The 17,891-nt window shown below is 49.8% G+C and overlaps 1 protein-coding gene and 1 non-coding gene across 2 annotated transcripts; one reads left to right on the top strand and one right to left on the bottom strand.

The window, feature by feature from the left end:
* The first annotated feature begins 1,941 nt into the window (after positions 1–1,941).
* LOC117796232 lies at positions 1,942–2,048 on the top strand. The gene has a single exon (XR_004620598.1). It is a non-coding gene; the product is annotated as a U6 spliceosomal RNA (small nuclear RNA).
* Positions 2,049–13,570: 11,522 nt separating this feature from the next.
* TCL1B (TCL1 family AKT coactivator B) lies at positions 13,571–16,192 on the bottom strand. The gene is made up of 3 exons (XM_019800998.1): positions 16,031–16,192; positions 13,820–13,990; positions 13,571–13,621 (listed from the first exon to the last, which is right to left on the bottom strand). The coding sequence occupies exons 1-3, from the start codon at positions 16,190–16,192 to the stop codon at positions 13,571–13,573; spliced, it is 384 nt and encodes a 127-aa protein (XP_019656557.1).
* Between the last annotated feature and the right edge of the window lie 1,699 nt (positions 16,193–17,891).

Raw genomic sequence — 17,891 nt, 5'->3', positions numbered from 1 at the left:
GTTTCTNGAGGAATTACCAGACTGTTTCCCAAAGTGGCTGCACATTCCCACCAGCAGTGTGTGAGGGTTCCAGTTTCTCCACGTCCTTGTNTTGAGGAATTACAAGACTGTTTCCCAAAGTGGCTGCACATTCCCACCAGCAGTGTGTGAGGGTTCCAGTTTCTCCACGTCCTTGTTGACACTTACTACTCTGTGGCTTTTTGATTCTAGCCATCCAGTCGGTGTAAAATGATACCTCATTGTGTTGATTCACACGTCCCTGATGGCTACATTTCATGTACTTTTTGGCTATTTGTGTATCTTCTTTGGAGAAATGCCTGTTAAGATCAATTGCCTATTCTTTCATTGAGGTATAATTGAATATAATGTATTTCAGGTGTATGACACATAATGATTGAATATTTGTATCTGTTGCCAAATGATGACAACAATAAGGCTGGTTACCATCCATCACCGTACATAGTTATGAAATTTTTTTAAATGATTTTTTATTATATTATGTTAGTCACCATACAGTACATCCCTGGTTTTTGATGTAAAGTTCGATGATTCATTAGTTGCGTATAACACCCAGTGCACCATGCAATACGTGCCCTCCTTACTACCCATCACCAGCCTATCCCATTCCCCCACCCCCCTCCCCTCTGAAGCCCTCAGTTTGTTTCTCAGAGTCCATAGTCTCTCATGCTTCATTCCTCCTTCTGATTACCCCCCTTTCTTTATCCCTTTCTTCCCCTACCGATCATCCTAGTTCTTATGTTCCATAGATGAGAGAAACCATATGATAATTGTCTTTCTCTGCTTGACTTATAGTTATGAAATTTTTTTATGATGAGAACTTTTAAGATTACTTTCTTAGCAGCTTCAAACATGCAGTACAGTATGATTAACTATAGCTGCCATGCTATACGTTACATCTCCATGGTTTATTTATTGCTTATTTTTTGAAATGGGGCTATTTTCTTTTTTATTACTGAATTATAAGAATTCTTAATATATTTGGATTCAACTCCCTTATCAAATGCAATTTACAAATATTTTCTCCTAATCTGTGTGTTGTCTTCTCTCTTGTCTGATGGTGTCCTTGAAACACAAAACTTCTTCCTTTTAATCAATTCTAATTTATTTTTCCTTTCATCACTTGTATTTTTAATATTATATCTAAGAAAGCTTTGCCGAACCCAAGGTCATGAATGTTTGCTCTACATTTTCTTTTAAGAGTTTATGTTTTAAACTCTTTTTTAAAAAATATTTTATTTATCTATTTGTCAGAGGGAGAGAACACAAGCAGGCAGAGTACGAGAGGGAGAAGCAGGCTCTCCACTGAACTGGGAGCCTGATGCAGTGCTTGATCCCAGGACTCTATGGTTTAAACTCCTACATTAAGTCTATGGTCCATTTTGAGTTAATTTTTATGTATGGTGTGAGGTAGGGATCCATGTGTTGCCTCAGTGTCATTTGTTGGAAAGACTATTTCCTGCCCCCCCCCAATTGAATTGTCTTGGCACTCTTGTTGAAAATCAATCAACTGTAAAAGTATGGGTTAGTTTTGGATTCTCAGTTCTCTTCTGTTGATATATATACATCTGTCCTTGTGTCAGTACTACACTGTCTTGTTTACTATATCTTTGTGATAAATTTTGAAATTGAGAAGTGTGAGTCCTCCAACCTTGTTCCTTTCTAAGATTGTTTTCATTAATCTGGGTGCCTTGAATTACCATATGAATTTCAAGATCAGGTTGTCAATTTCTGCAGCAAAGTCGGGGAGATTTGAGAAGCGATTGTGTTGAGCCTCTAGGTCAATATGTAGAGAATTCCTATCTGTAGTCTGCTCAGGCTTTGGTAACCAAATACCGTGGATCAGATATTTTGTTTCCATGGTTACCTTTATACTGATATCTCAGGGTGGTATCCTTACTCCTTTTAAAAATGCTATCGGTTGTGCTCGTGTTGGCAGCACATATACTAAAATTGGAACGATACAGAGAAGATTAGCGTGGCCCCTGCACAAGGAGGACACACAAATTCCTGACGCTTTCCAGATTTAAAAAAAAATGCTATCGGTTGTAACACCGTCCAAAGAACTTTCTATAATGATGAACATGTTCTTTACTTGTGTTCTCCAGTGTGGAAGCTACTAGCTGCATATGAAATGAAATGTGAATTGTGGCTACTATAATTGAGAAACTAAATTCAAAATTTTATTTAATGTTAATTAACTGACATTCAAATAGCCACAGATAGCTGGTGGCTACCAGGTTGGATGGTGTAGGTCTTTTTTTAATCCCTTACTATGAACAATATTGAAAATTAGTAACCTCTTCTTAACTGTCTCCTCCTTCTCCTCAAAGTATTTAATGTGGTGTCTGTTTAGTGCTAAATGAAACCTTTAATGCAACCAGCAAGCTTACTTTCTGTATAATTTTCCCCTTCTCTGCCCATTTTCGATAGCTGAATTACATCTTCATTGTCAGAGGGTATGATAAATACAAAGTCTTTTTCACCCTAGGCCCACTACTCTTCATTCTACAGTTAATATATTCAGTGCTCATCAGTAGTTCTTAGGAAAAGCTTCTCCAAGTGTTTCTTGATTGTCTGAAGCATATGGTTAGTAGATTACTCAGGAAGGGCACACAGGAGCATGATTCCCTGATTCCCTCAACCTCATCACAGTTTGTAGCCTTCACACTTGAAGGTCACTTTGGCCAAATTAAAAAAAAAAAAAAATTGGCTCGCATTTTCTTTCTTGGGGTCTCTGTACTGTGTGACTTCATTTCTTCCATTGTGTTTTAGCGTTAAAGTATTCTGTGAAGGTGTAATACCTTGTTAAGTTACTTGGTCATTTTACCTTATGCCGAAAGGATTTCTATTCTGTGAAGTCTAATAATTTTAATAGACTATGTCTTGGAGTTGGCTGTTCCAGTCCAGCCACAACATGTCCCCTTTAAACACACAGGTTCAAGTCAGTGTGTTTGTTTTCAGGAAAGTTTTTCTTTAATAGTTGCTTTTATTTGTTCCTCTCTACTGCCTTACCCTGACTTTCTTTCCTTTTGTTGTCGGGTTCAGCGGCAGGGGTGGGGTGGGGGAGGCGGTTCTGTTAGACATATGTTGGATCATGTTTGCCTCTCTTCTGTATCCATCACTGTCTCTTAAATCCTTTTGATCTTTTTCTTCTACTAATTTTCTTTTTATGTTTCCATTTTATATACTATTTCCCTTTTTCTATCCCAGTTACTCTGTTTGTTTTTGTAATTGGAGGAGACTGGAAAGCCATGCCACTGTCTGCGCCTTGCCCTGATCCTTACTGTGTTTTAAAGTTGCTTCGTTCATGTCATTGTATTTTGCTCACAAAACAACTATATTTACAAAGGTAAATATAGTTTAGAGGTATATTAATTCTAGGAGTTTCTTTTCTTTTTTTTTTTTTTAAAGATTTTATTTATTTATTCGACAGAGATAGAGACAGCCAGCGAGAGAGGGAACACAAGCAGGGGGAGTGGGAGAGGAAGAAGCAGGCTCATAGCAGAGGAGCCTGATGTGGGGCTCGATCCCATAACGCTGGGATCACGCCCTGAGCCGAAGGCAGATGCTTAACCGCTGTGCCACCCAGGCGCCCCAATTCTAGGAGTTTCTTTCCCATCTTTTTACACCAGATGAGTTAATGTGAACTGGTCCAGTGAAGTCATTGTCCGTGAGTGAATCCTCCTAGCGTCGGCACGTGAATCTGCTATGGCAAACACCATTTACAAATTTAAGTGAGGTCTCTTCCAAGAAAATGCTCTCACAAACACTTTACCATAATGCCCATTCATAGCTTTGAGGTACAAAGTCAATAGCCCTTGAAACTATTAAACGGAACGTTTCAATATGAAAGAGCTCTTTGCACAAACTCAGCTGTGGAACCTGGTCCAGATGCTGTGGTCCTTACACAGCAGGTTCATTGGTTGAGGTGCTGATGGCCTGGGCCTCTGGGCTTGGAGGACCAAATAGTGCTGGAATCTAGGGAACTTGGCCGGTGCTGCTCTGACCTGATGGTGCCTCCCCTCCAGCATTGGCCTCATCACCCACCAACTGAGGACACCAAGAAGTCATGTCCATGTCACTACCTGTTACGTTGGATTATACTGGGTTAAATATCTGAATGTCTCATTTCTGCTGATCCTCTAACCCTTGAGGGTCATGGACAAGCACAGTAAACCTTCATCTTCTAAGGCTCACGCACATTTTGTGCGTCCTGTAGAAAAATAATAAACTCTGCTCGTAATTTGATAATTCTGTCTGGTTCATCATGAAATCCCCTGCATTTGCTGTAATCTCTACGTCAGTGGGGGAACTCTGTCCTTTCAGACGAGATTTAATTTAGCCTGACTCCCGCCACCTCCATATCACCGTTCACTGTCTCTCTGGAGACTCAGTGGGGTCTCACACTTCTCGGCGTCCTCACCCTTTCCTTCAGAACTGTAACATCTGATTTAGTTTGGTTCCTGGATGCTCTCCCCTGCCTCTCCTTCTTGTTCCACACCCATCACTCCACCTCCCACCGGGTACGGCTCAGATGCCTTCACCACGGGGCTGCAGGGGACAGACTTTGGGGGCCTGTTGGGAGTGAAGTGTGAGGGTTTGGAGTGGTTTGTGGGTGACCATTCAGACTAATGCCTTCAAGTGGGATATTAGACACTTGTTTTGAAAAAATCTCTTAGTGTTACAACAGCATCCCTCTGCTCCCCACTAAGCGCATCACCTCAGTCTTTCTGGGCTCCCCCCTCCTCCACAGACCCTCCCTTCATGTAGCTGATCCTTGAAAAACTAACATTCTTACTTTGTTGCGCAGAACAACTTGGTTCTGTTTGCCTGGGGCTAGCTTTTCAGTGATTCAAGCCACATCCCTGGGTTTTGCTAAATAAAAGACTATTCCAAGAAGGAACTGTGTGTGTCTCCTAGGAGCCAGAGCTGCTGTGGCCAATTACGGGTTCTCTCTTTTCTTTCTCTTTCTATCTCCTTTCTTCCTAGTAGCCCCGCTCTGAGTGTTTGAGTTGAGAAGGAAGAAGGGCGAGAGTTGGTATGAACAGCAGCCACGGAGGAAGGCTTACTGGAAATCAGGTGGGATGCGGGTCTGCTGTGGGAAGTCCTTGTGTGCTCCAGGAGTGAGCAAAGGCCAGGAGAGGGGCCTGAGCCAGGCCCAGGACCGAGAGCCAGCCCGCGTGGCTAACATAACATAATAAAAAAATTAAAAAGACAGAAAAGAGGAACCATTCTGAGAACCTACCCGTTGGGGGTGGATTATTATAATGATTCTTCTTTTACACAAATGAAAATAGCATCTTCAATTCCACACTTTGCCCCAAGTTCACAGAGCTGGTAAATAGCAGGTGTGGAGTAAACCAGGCTTCTGGCTCTGGTCCACACTCTCGGTCACAGTGCTGCTGTTGCACTCTCAGAAGACAAACAGGCTTAGACAGAATGTCAGTCAACCGCTTTTTTTTTTTTCCTTCAAAGATTTTATTTATTTATTTGACAGAGAGACAGCCAGCGAGAAAGGGAACACAAGCAGGGGAGTGGGAGAGGAAGAAGCAGGCTCCCAGCGGAGGAGCCTGATGTGGCTCGATCCCAGGACTCTGGGATCACGCCCTGAGCCGAAGGCAGATGCTTAACAACTGAGCCACCCAGGCGCCCCAGTCGACCGCTTTCTTACTCAAACCCATGGTAAAGCACTTCACCTCCCGGAGGCTCCGGTTCGTAACCTGTAATAAGATGGGCACATCGAAACCCATTTCAGCAGGTTGTTTTGAAGATTAAATCAGCCAGCAGATGGGAAGTCTAGCAAATAGTAGATTCAGTAAAAATCAGTATTCCCTCTTTATGATACGTTCTGTATTTCGTGGGAAGGATCATTAACAGTGTTCTTAAGGGGGAAAAAAGATCAAAAACTTTCTAAGATTATTTTACTTTGTAAAGAGTCATAAAAAGTATTGAGGGACAAACCAAATGTCAGTGCCTGTTCTTTTATTTTGATTAATATAATTTAAACAGGGGGAAGAATGACTCTTGGTTTTAGCTAGAGACGAAGAAAATGTTGCAAGAACAATGCAGTTTGCTCTGTTAAAAAAAGGATCACACAATTGGCGTATTGAAGGGCTCGCCTTTAAAAACATGACATATAATCACGAATAATTAGGTTGATTTTTGCTCCAAGTTACAACTGCCTTTTTTCAACATTTCTGCTTTCCTGGGAGACTGTTGAACGGGGTGACAAGCACCCCCCAGCCCCCGTTTGCTCCAGGCTACCTAAGAATGAATTTATCCAGGTGTGAATGCCACAGAAGGCGAAGGTGCACTTGGAATAACACTGTGCTGTTAGCTTTGTGGCTACTTAAGGGTTTTTTGCATATATAAAGAAAAGAATGAAACTCCTATATTGCGCATTTTTATTGTCCTATTTCTGCATAATCCTTAAAGACAGATTTGTAAATACCATATCCTGAATTTCATTCATTCACCCCAGTTTTTACTTTTCTTTTTTTTTTTAAAGATTTTATTTATTTATTTGTCAGAGAGAGCACGAACAAGCAGGGGGAGCAGCAGGCAGAGGGAGAGGCAGGCTCCTTTCTGAGCAAGGAGCCTGATGTGGGGCTCGATCCTGGGACTCTGGGATCACCACAGCCTGAGCCAAGGGCAGACGCTTAACCAACAGAGCCACCCGGGCGTCCCAGTTTTTACTATTTTTAAGTGTATGCGGTTCCTAGGGGAGGCTCCAGGGAACCCCTCCACTGGTTGGCGGTGTGAGGAGGAAGGTGTGGACCGCAGTGGAGTGTGGAGGCTGCGTTTCGGTCTCAACTACTGACTAACGTGCGGTAGGAACGAGTCACGCCAGCTCCTCCCTGCACCTCAGCCACTCCCTCAGTCAAGAAGGGGAGTTAGGCTAACAGTCATGACGGCGTGCTAGCTGCCATGATATGTGATTAATATGGATTATCTCCTTTTAGCCTCACCAGGAAATCAGTACTTTCATTACCCCCATTCCCTGGTGGAGAAGCAGCCTCAGAGACACGGTTACCTGTGCTAAGTTCGCACGCGGTGTTTCCGGCTTCCAGTATTCAGTCTTTGGCCCTGAGCTAGGTGCACAGACACGGAGGTCTCTGGGATGCGGGTTCCAGCCCCGAAGGAAGCACCGTGATGGGGTGATGGAGGGCGGAGATCAGGAACGCAGGAAGGGCTGGCTGTGGACGGCCGATCAAGGCAGGCCCCTCCCGGGAGGGAACACTCACACTAAGCCTGGACCAGGGAGAAGGTACCAGAGAAACCAGTTAAGGAGTCTAGTCAGAGATCAGCAGACTTTTTCTGTAAAGGGCCATAGAGTAAATATTTTGGCTTTATGGGCCATAACAGTCTCTGTTGTCACCACTCTGCCCTTGTTCTACGGAAGGCAGCCACGTACAACACGGAAATGATGAGCGTGGCTCGGTTCTCAGAGAACCTGGTTTGTAGAAACAGGTGACGGGCCACATGGGGCCCTGGGAGCGGGAGTTTCCTGGCCGCTGCTCTAGGTGGTAAGTGCTGAGGAATACGGTACTGGCAGTGAAGGGATTTAGGTAAGCAGGTAGAGAACCATTTGTAAGTAGTTGCTTTTTGGTGGGTGTGTTTATTTTTTAATTCCTTAATATTTAATTCCTTAATATTTAATTCCTCAACTTCTGCACTAGTGAGATGTAAGTTACATGTTCCTCATAAGAAAATAAAACATTACAAATAAAATCCCTTTGACCACGCCCCAAACCGGGAGCCCATCACAGGAGCCCATCACAGGGAACTGGCTCCTGTTTTTATTTCTGAGCGTGTCGTTACAGGCTTTGTTTTCTGTGTTTATAAAAACCTAATGAGCTGTGTTGTACCCTTTAATGAGTTTTTGTGGGGCGGTAAATGGCAGCCAGCTACATACAGAAGGGGGGAGAGGAGGGAGAGGCAGAGGGACAAGCAGGCTCCCACTGAGCAGGGAGCCCGATGCAGGACTTGATCCCAGGACCCTGGGATCATGACCTGAGCAGAAGGCAGACGCTTCACCGACTGGGCCACCCAGGCACCCCTTCCTTGGCTTTCGAAGACAGCACAGGCTACCCTTGGGAGTGCTGCTCTGACCCGGTGTGGCTCGTGTGATGACTGTCGTTAGATGTGCCCTGTCCTTCGGCGCTAAGGGCAGAACAGATTTTTGCAGAGCCTGAACTGCCTCTGGGCCCCGCTCCAAACAGGCAGCGTTTTAGCTGAGAGGAGATGTCCTGTCAGGCCACACCACTGGACACTAAATACTTGCCTACAGTAGCAGCACTAAACCCTCGGGGGGGAGGGGGTTGTCTCCCTTCTCTGACACCGTGTAGCCTACGAGGGCGTCCCCGCTACCTGCCACATCCTGCTCACCGGGTCCAATCGCGTGAAGTCTTCCATATAGTCGACCAGCGTCACATCCCATGAAACGCCAAGGCTCAAGGTCCAGGAGAGTTGTCTGGGGCAAGACCGTGACTGTGTGGGCTTGCCTTCCGCATAAAGGCAGATGTTTCCATCTGGATGGAGGGAGAGGGAGACTGCACGGAGCAGATCAGGGGGCATATACCAAGAATGAGAAACTGATTTGTGCCGATGAGGATACCTGGTACGAGAGGTGTGATGGGGCTACCATCATCTGCCCCCACCATGGACTGCATGTTTGTGTCCCCCCCAAATTCCTATGTTGAAACCCTAATCCCCAGCGTGAGGACATTTGGAGGCGGGGCCTTTGGGAGGTGCTTAGAACGGGAGGGCGGAGCCCTCGTGATGGGATTAATGCTCTTCCAGGACAGACTTGAGAGACCTGGCTTCCTCTCTCCTCTCTCTAACGTGTGAGCGTGCAGCAAGAAGAGGGTCATCTGCAAACCAGGGAGCGGGTTCTCACCGACCTTGGGTCTGCTGGTGCCTTGACCTTGGGCTTCCCAGTCCACAACCATGAGAAATAAATGTTGTTTAAGCCACCCCCTCTGTCGGATCTTATTAAGACAACCATTCTTCATCTTTTTCCATACACCCACCACCAAGAAGTTAAACTGGTGGATTGACTAGGGACCAGTTATGGATGGAAACACCACTCCTCTAAGCCTGGTTTCTGGGCATGCATCAGTGTCTCCCGAGATACAGTATTGCTTCTGATGCATTATCTAAGCTGGGGGTAGGGGTGAGAGGGGCCATAGGAGGGGCCGCGTTAGGGGGTTCCACTTGGCCCATCCTCCCAGAGTGCCTCCTACCCCACAGGTCAGGGAACCAGAGTGAGGGTCCTTCCAGCTGCTAAGAATTCCCCAATTATACCTTCAGGGACCACAGAGACCGCCACAGGGGGATCCGTTTTCCTCCTAGAGCTAGACAGACTGGCCAGGATTCCGTTTGACACCTGGCTTCCCTAGGTGTCCGCTCCAAGCAGAGAGCCATCGTGGGATCTCCTGTCATCCATAGCAGCTAGGACCCCATGTCCAGCAGTCCTCCAGAAGGCTGGGGATTTATTTCCCTTTCCCTGGGGCAGAGTGTCTCGTGGAAATGGGGACAGGTCCCTTCGGAGAAACTGGAGAATATATAATTGGAGTGGCTGTGCAGGGACCTTCCTCAGGGTTTGAACTGTCTGGAAACTGAGTGAGGGGTCATGATGTCTCTTTGTGAGGACTGAGGTCAGACTTCAGCTCGATGGTGGGTTTTCTTCTTCCTTCTCCTCCTCTTCCTCCCCTTCCTCGAGCCTAACAACACGCTAGTCAGCTGTTCATTGATCTCATTTCTAGAAGCATCCTGGTCTATTAGCCATAGCGACAAATCCCCTTCCAGCAAGTCCCTGGATTTCCTACTGTGGTCACCACGTCCGTCTGGCTTGGTGGTTTGGTTCTGTCAGCAGGCCTCAGCTGTTACAGAATCCCATCCTGCCCACAGATATTTCCATTGCAGCATCTCTGTCAGTCCTGGCCTACAGGGACAGCCCACCCAGAGCTTTCAAAGGCGTGGGCGCCCCTCATCAGCGCCTCATTTGTGCCTTAGTGAATAGAGGCCTCTAGCCCCCCCAGAGAACGTGGCCTGGTGGATGGGGGCAGGTTCCTCTGGTCTCTTCTAATAAATCCATTCTAGCATTTCCACCCCCCTGAGCCTCTGACCACTTCCTCTATACTGTGGCAAGGAAGTGCCAGCATCTCTATTTCATTGACCACAGGCCCTTGCCACGTCCAAGTTCAAGGAGCCTTTAAGAGAACGTTAGGACCAACTCCTGGTGTCCGTAGCAAAATACTGAATTCAGAATCACAGTTTAGGGTCCCCATACCAACAATCTCCTGTATTCTGTTTTATATCCCACTGCCGTTCCCCAGGCTATCACTGTGGGATGTGTTCCCCCATGTAGACTAGCTCCTCCCCGCTCAGTCATGCTGTGTCCTCACCACGGTCATGAGCACTGAGATTTGCAAGGTCAGCAAGGAAGGATTAGGTAGCATATTAAGGGCTATAGCCAGGCATTGGCGTTTAGTCTAGGAGCAAAGGAGAGCCGTTGCAGAGTTTTAAGCAGGAGAATGACCTGTTGTATTTCATTAAAAGTTCACCCTGATTACTGTGTGGAAAAGGGAGCGGATTAGGCAAGAGTGGAATCTGAGAGTCCAGTTAGTTGACAATCGTGCACCCCAGGTGAGATGATGGCGGTGTAGACTAAGGAGTGGCGGTGGAGCTGAGAAGACATGGAGTTTGGAAGGATTCCAGGTGCATGTCTGACCAAGCTTCTTCACAATCACTCTGAGTTGGCGTGGCGTGGGGTGGAGGGAAGGAGAGCGGTCAGAGGGACACCGGGGTTTCCGGCTTGGGCAACTTAACAGACGGTGTTTTCAAGTGCCAAGATGTGGAAGCCCAGGCAGGGGCTGGTGGGATTGGGAGAGAAGGGTGTTAGGTTTGAGAGGCCTCCTAGATATTAGAGATGCTGATGATTATTTTTTTCTAAGTCTAACTCTACCAGACAGTCCTGGTCCCTGAGTTCTGCCAACATTGGCTCCTTATGTCATCCCTCCAGGCTGCGGGAGTTCTCATTCTCTGAGTTACCTATCTTCAGTCCTCCCAGCACCCCTGGACTGATTCCCTATGTCATCGTTCCTCTGTTGAAATGCTTTTTTTCAGGCTCCAAGAGCACAGTCGCTACAAAGACCATACGGCCTGCAGGGCCAATATTTTCTGTGTGGCCCTGTACAGAAGTACGGAAGCTCGAGATAGTTCTCTCTTCTCTCTCTTCTCTCTTCTCCTGGCTGCAATGACCACTTCTCTGCTGACTCCCCAGGCTATGAATTCACCCAGATCTTTCTCTAGACCCTACAACACCTGCTTACAGGAGGCCTCCCCTTGGATGTTCCACATGCATCCGGAACTCAACGCTCAGCATCGAATCCTCACTTTACTGACCCTAGCTGTCTGCCTCCCTGCATGCTCCCAGCTCAGGACGGGTTGGCCCCACCAAGACCCTGAGAGGCGTCCTTGACTCCCCCTCTCCCTGCTGCCGACGTCTGCTCACCAAGTTGTGTCTGTTCTCTCTCCTCGGCCCCTCTCGCATCTGTTCATTTCTCCCACCCCCACAGCCTCTGCCTGGCCACGCAGAGGAGGGAAGAAGGGATGGGGACCCCAGGGGAACACGGGTCCGGCCCCGGTGTTGCCACTTCTGACTATAGACCAGCTGGGCCCCGGCCATGTGCGCTGTTCTGTAGTCAGACGTGGCAGTGCCGGGGCCCAGCTTCCTCACCCGGAGTGACAGGGACAGCAGTCCCCGACCTGCCTTTCTCCGCGGCTTGCGGTCAGGGTCAAGTTTTACATCACATTGTGTATTTCATTTATAATCTGAGAGGTAAATTGCTGCGAAGATGGCAGAGTGTCAGGTAAAGGTGAGGATTCTGCTACCCTGAGTCTTCCTCCAGGAAGCTTGCCTGGATCAACCCGCTGCAGGACAGCCACCGCCTCCTTCTCTGGCCGAGCTTTCGCCTCAGTTGCATTCAGCCCTGAGGCTCGGTCCCTGGCTCTGTGGTTAGACTGAACCCCAGGAAGCTAGGGACCGATTCTCCCCCAGCTTCTGCCACAGTCTCATCTGCCTTCTCTGAGCTTCACACAGAACCCCCAGGGGAGGCCCAACCTCTCTCCCTCCCTTCCCCCCCCCCCNCTGCTCCTGACATGGGCCTATCACAGCTTCCTCCCAGGGTGGAAAACACTCAGCCAGTAATTAAAATTCACCTCAACCTCCAGTGTCGCAGCTTTTCTGCGCTAGAAACCAGTTGAAGATAAGCTCTGATTCAGCACAGAAGCGGACCGCAGGCCATGAAGTTTAATTAACTAGTACTGGGAGGGGCCCTCATGGACCAGCCCCACATCCACGAGCTGGAGGACTGAAGCAGGAGGACCGCGGGCCCAGGCCGTCCCTCTGCGCACGCCCTGGTGCAGGTGGGCCACCTGGGACTCTGTCTCCTCCGGGCCAGCCGGTCAGCAGAACGGATGCCCACCTGAGTCCCAAGTCCAGACCTAGCTCCCTCCGAGGCCGCGTCTTAAACTGAGCCACTTTCCGCCCAGTGGGAGCGGGTTGAGGGCAAGTTCTAATCATGGGCTGCACTGGAGGCCAGGGGTCTGGCTGGAGCCTGGCCTGGGGGCCTCGGAGGGGATCTGCAGAGGGGCACCTGGAAGATCAGCTTCGGTGCACAAAAGGGAACGAGAAACCATGGCTCGAAGCCAGCAGGAGAGCTGGGCGCAGCACTCAGACGGAGCCTGTCCAAGTCCCGTCACGCTGAGAGCAGAGCTGAGCAGAGCGGGGCTGCTGAGCAAAACAAGAAAAGCAGAGTTGGCAAGGGCCCCACTGCCTGCTTCTCCCAGGGAGGCCATGCTAGATGTGCAAACAGAAGAGCAGGTATGCAAAGATACTCACGAAGGAGCCACAGGGCCAGCAAGACCTGGGAGAAGACAAAAGGAGACACAGCATCATGGAGGAAGGGCGCCCCCAATTCAAGCAGGACCAAAGGCTGGGAGGGCAAGGCCCCAGCTCCAGTCTCTCCAATGCATGGAGTCCTGCTCCGGTCAGTCTCCGGAAGAAGGCATCTGCGGATAGAGGCAGGTCCTTGAAGGCCACTGCTAGTGGTTAGACTTGTGGTACCCCAGTGCCATGGTCAGACCTAGGTAGAGAGCCATGCTCACTGGATGTGAGCTTGATCGCTGCTATTTCCAGGCTCCAGGTCTTGGGGCAATCCTTCCAACCCACAGAGCCTCAGCTTTCTCGTCTGTAAAGTGGGACGTTAATACATGCACCTTACAGAATTCTTGCCAAGATTAGATGATGACTGATTTGGTGAGATCTCAACTTTGTGAAGGTGGGGGGCCCGCACGCAGTGAAAATCGAAGACCGGGGGATGGTGAGGTGGCTGTGTGAGCATAGCTCAGGGAACAGCAGGAGAGAAAGGAAACCAGCACTGTCTTCCTGTAAAGAGAAGAGGCCTCCTTGCTGTTGTCTGCTCTCCACAGTGCAAGACACAGACCCTGCCGTACCAGCGCGTGAGCGCCTCTCCTCCGTCAGTCACTCCCCGGGCAGCAGCTGCATCAGAATCAGCTGCTCTGTGGAGGTGATCTGCAGGAGAGGGGGGGCGGTCAGAGCCCCCCGGAAACGCTTGTCCAGCCACCTGAAGCAGATGGGAACCGGGCTTTGTGGATTTCAGCAGCCTGGCCCCTCCACCCCAGGTCCCTCCATCCCTGGTCCTGCTTTGCACGCAGGCAGTCAGCACCTGCCCCTCTTCACCCTCCCCGGGGGCCCCCCCCCCGCACTTGCCTGGACATGGTCCACCACTTCCCAGAGCCTGGAATCCATTGCTCTGTACCTTCTTCCAGGGTAAAGCTGCCACACGAGGGGCAGCTGGGAGAGGGGCAGCTGGCTGGGGGACATGGGCTCCCGGGGGTGCACTGGCATCTGCCACATGTGGACTGTGATGCTGGGTTCATGCTGAAGGGAGCAGAGAGGAGGTGGCACTCAGGGACAGGGCTCCCCGTGGAGACACACTCAGTCCTGGATGCCTGGCCCCCCTGGGGAGCTGCCCCTTCACATGCGAATGTTTCAGAATCCCAGACCTAAACCCACAGCACCATCTCTCAGGGATCTGGTCTAGACCTGGGACCACAGAGTCTCTCCTGGCTCCCCCAGGTATGGTCCTCCCACGGACCTGCACCCCACCTTACCCCACTGTACCCCTGAAAAGTTAGTCACTCTTCCCACCCATCAGCAACTTTGGGTCTGCACTGATGATGCTGTGGGCCTCCATCTCAGCCATTTCTAGAGTTGTTTTTTTTTTTTAACCTTCTTTTTAAAAGGAAGGTATCCATACACCTTAGGACCTGGGAGTGATGGGTTTCCCCAAAAAATATATTGTAGTTTTGGTCCCGACCTTCACATACTTACTATAAACATAAAAAATACAATGAAATTTGGCCAATACAGAAAGGTATAAAAGTGAGTGGGGAAAACCACCACCAACTATAACCAAAGTTCCCTTTGCTATGCAACAGAATGGAAGGCTCCTTCCAGCGGTTTTATCTGAGGATTTGACTTTGTGATGAGCATACTAGGCTTTTATCAATCCTGCATATGGCAAATAATTTTTCTCAGTTTGTTGTCTTCCCTTTGTTATGGGCTCTTTTTGCAGAGGAAAGGCTTTTAATTACATGGCAAAATCTCTTTCCCTTTGGATTCTGGCTTTGACAGGGTGTCAGCGAAGGGTGGGCCCAGTCTGGCCTGCTCGCTCTTTTTGTAAATAGAGCTTTATTGTGGTGAAACAGATGCTCCTTCCTTTACTGCTGTCTTTGACTGGTTTTGCACAAACAGCAGAGTCCAGTAGTCACCACAGGGCCCTTTGGGCCTGCAAAGCTGAAAATATTTACTATCAGACCCTTTACAGAAAGTTTGCTGGGCCTTGGCCTAGGTCAGGTTCAGAAAGCTGCTTCCCGTCCTAAGATCATATGTGAAAATACAGGTCAACTACTAAGAAGTAATAATTTTAAATAGGGGGAAATGCTCGTTCTCCGGGTACCCCACTGTATCCACAGCTCCATGATTTGAATCCCCTTTTCCCACCGAATACATTTTTATGCTTTTAAAAAACCGACCAAAATATTTTGTCCAGAATTTTTTGCATGCTTTATTTGGTGCAGGTGTGGAAAAGACTTGGTGTTCTCCACCAAAAATGTGCCAGATGACCTCTTTGAAGAGTGCTGGAAGTGTTTTGTATTGTTTAAAATGTTCGCGAATCATTTATAATGGCATAAATGGCATTTTCAATACCTTGACAAGATTTCCCGTATTACACGGAGTATTTATTGTACCCCTCTAAGACGGAGCTAAGCCCCTCACCCAGGGCAACTGTTGCCAACCTGAGTGATTATCCAACACCTGGGAGTAAAGGGTCTTAGATGCTGCCCTAGCTTCCCAGGTGGGATTCCGGAAGGTGTTACCTGTCAGACGCCCCCAAGCCTCTTCAGCTGTGGCATCTGACTCACCTGCCACAAAGGTATGTTATTCCTGTTTTGCAGATAAAGAATCCGAAGCCAATGTTCCTTTTACACTGTCAGCTCACCTGCTGTCTTTAGATTGCAGTTCCTTCTGCCTGGGGCCTGGAAAACTCCTACTCATCCTGCAGGGCCCAAGGGAATAGCTGTACCATCTGGGAAACCTTCCCAGCATGCCCTGGGGACAGGACTGGGCCCTGACCTACCTAGCCCCTCTGACTCCCAATGAGGGTTGCATCCTCTCCTGCAGATAAGCTCATGCCACAGGCCCCTCCAGGCAGGGGTTCCTGGGGTCTGTGTCAGGCACAGACATCACTGTGCTTGGACCCTGCATGGGCTGCGTTTTTCAGGACAAAGGCAAGTGAGAACGGCCTCCTCTCACCTCTCTCCTGGGCCCTATTGCTGAATGTGCCAGGTCCAGATGGAGCTGAGGTCCTTGCACAGTCCTCCCACCTCCCACTCCCCCCCATGCCTGACAACTCACTGTGCCGCCCGGGGAGCCCCTGCCCCGAGCTCTCTGGGAGGGACTGAGACGCACGACCATGGTCACCCAGGTCCTCCCCTTCTCGTCCTCATAGATGCCAGGCCTCACGGCCCACAGACGGTGCGGGGGCACCCCAAGGCACGGAGAAGCCTCCGAGGCCATGGCAAGACCGCATCCCCCCCAGGCCTAGAGGCACAAGTGCGGCCTCCCAGGTGCGGGGCAGCCTTAAGTGGGGCGGTACCCACGCTGGGCGGGGCCAGCAGGCGCGGCAGCGGGGCAGCAAGGGGTAGGCCCACCCAGCGGTGGGGGAGGCAGCCCACCGCAGGGGGCAGGCACAAGTGGGGCCAAAGGGCAGGGGCAGGAGGAATTGGGCCAGTTCTGGACTGCTGGGACAGGGCCTTGAGCCGCAGGGGGTGGGAAGGCCCCTCCCTGGGTACGGGGCCACCCCTCGGCCCTGGGCCCAGGGCAGGGGTGTCTCAGTAAGACCCGACCCTCCACTTCCCTCCCATGATCCTTCTGCAGCCCCCTCCCTGAGCACCCCTCCCCAGTTTTCCCAGGAGGCTATGTCGCTGATCGCCCCTCCCCACCCCTGCCTTGGGGCTTGTGCCCAGACCTCAGGCAAACCTCCTGGCTCCAGATTCTAAGCTAGCGCGGACTGCTCAATTTCCTCCACCCCTGGGACCATTCCTTCCACAGGATTCCATGTAAGGACCGCTCTCTTAGCTTAAGAGGCATCCCTCAAGCTCAGTGGGCCCTTTCCCCTGGGGATGTCTGGCCAAGGTGAGAGGACAAATCCAGCCCTCCCATCAGAGAATGAGCCAGTGCCCCAGGGACATTTGAGATCAGAATCATGGGGTGACAGAAACCAGGCCCCGGGGAAAGAGGGCATGTGGGCCACTTGCCCACCTATCCTTGGCCACGGAGTCCAGAGTGTCCCCCTGGCCTGGCCATCTTACTAGCTCTGCTTTTCCATGAGGCCACAGAAACGAGAGGCAGGCCATTTGGTAAGCACCCCGGGCTTTGAAGGAATGCACCACGAAATGATCCTTTTCTTTTTGAAAACCACAGGTATGAGTCTTCTAGTTCACATTACCATGACGATGGAGATGATGTCATTCCTCCGGGAAGACTGGAAAATGATTTCTGGCCGGGTTCCCGATCTGGTATAAATGACAGGGAGGGCAAGCACCTTTTGTAGAGGCCGGAACCTTTTTCACAGCAATTCTACCTCCTTCCCCGGTGTCTTTCCATCTGGCCTAGAATCAGGGTGGTCCTGAGACAGGGCACTGCAGTCCCGATAAAGTGATCGCACACGCGGGATGCCTCTGTTACCGCATTCCTTTGGTTGGAGCAGGTGCCACCCACATCCAAACAGAGGGGACCCATCACACAAGGGTGTGGATACCAGGAGCCAGGAATCATGGGGACCCCCAGAGCCTGTCTGCTGCAAGTACCGGCCCTGCGCCCCACCCCATCAGGTTGCTATGAAGATCAGATGAGTGTGTGTAAGGAGCAGTGCCTGGTACACGATGGGGCCTCAAAAACTGATGTCCGAGAGTTATGTACACACACTCGTCCCCTGCCCCGAGGACAATCCATCAGCCCTGCCCTTGTAACAATTCTCAACCTCACTCCTGATGAGCAAGTGTGTGGCTGTGGATGGGCTGGGGGCAGAGCACCCATGCCAAGCGAGACATTTGACCTATGTCATCTCATTTATGTCCTCCCAACAGCTCTGTGAGGCAGAGATCGTCATCCGCATTTCATAACCAAGAACCCGAGGCTTGAGCAGTTTCGTAGCCTGAGCACGGTGGGCGGTAGGGGAAGAGTCTGAACCCGCCTGCTCCCAGCTCTAAGGCTC

This window comes from Ailuropoda melanoleuca, chromosome 14 (assembly GCF_002007445.2).
Source record: "Ailuropoda melanoleuca isolate Jingjing chromosome 14, ASM200744v2, whole genome shotgun sequence".
Taxonomy (NCBI): domain Eukaryota; kingdom Metazoa; phylum Chordata; class Mammalia; order Carnivora; family Ursidae; genus Ailuropoda; species Ailuropoda melanoleuca.
This window is presented reverse-complemented; position numbering and strand designations above follow the sequence as displayed.

Bases quoted from the DNA above. Each gene is read 5' to 3' on its own strand.
- TCL1B (XM_019800998.1), bottom strand. From the start codon at position 16,192: ATGGCCTCGGAGGCTTCTCCGTGCCTTGGGGTGCCCCCGCACCGTCTG. The intron at 13,991-16,030 runs GTGAGTTGTCAG...TGCTCCCTTCAG, and splicing joins GGGGCTCCCCGGGCGGCACA to CATGAACCCAGCATCACAGT. The intron at 13,622-13,819 runs GCAAGTGCGGGG...CCTCTCCTGCAG, and splicing joins AAGTGGTGGACCATGTCCAG to ATCACCTCCACAGAGCAGCT.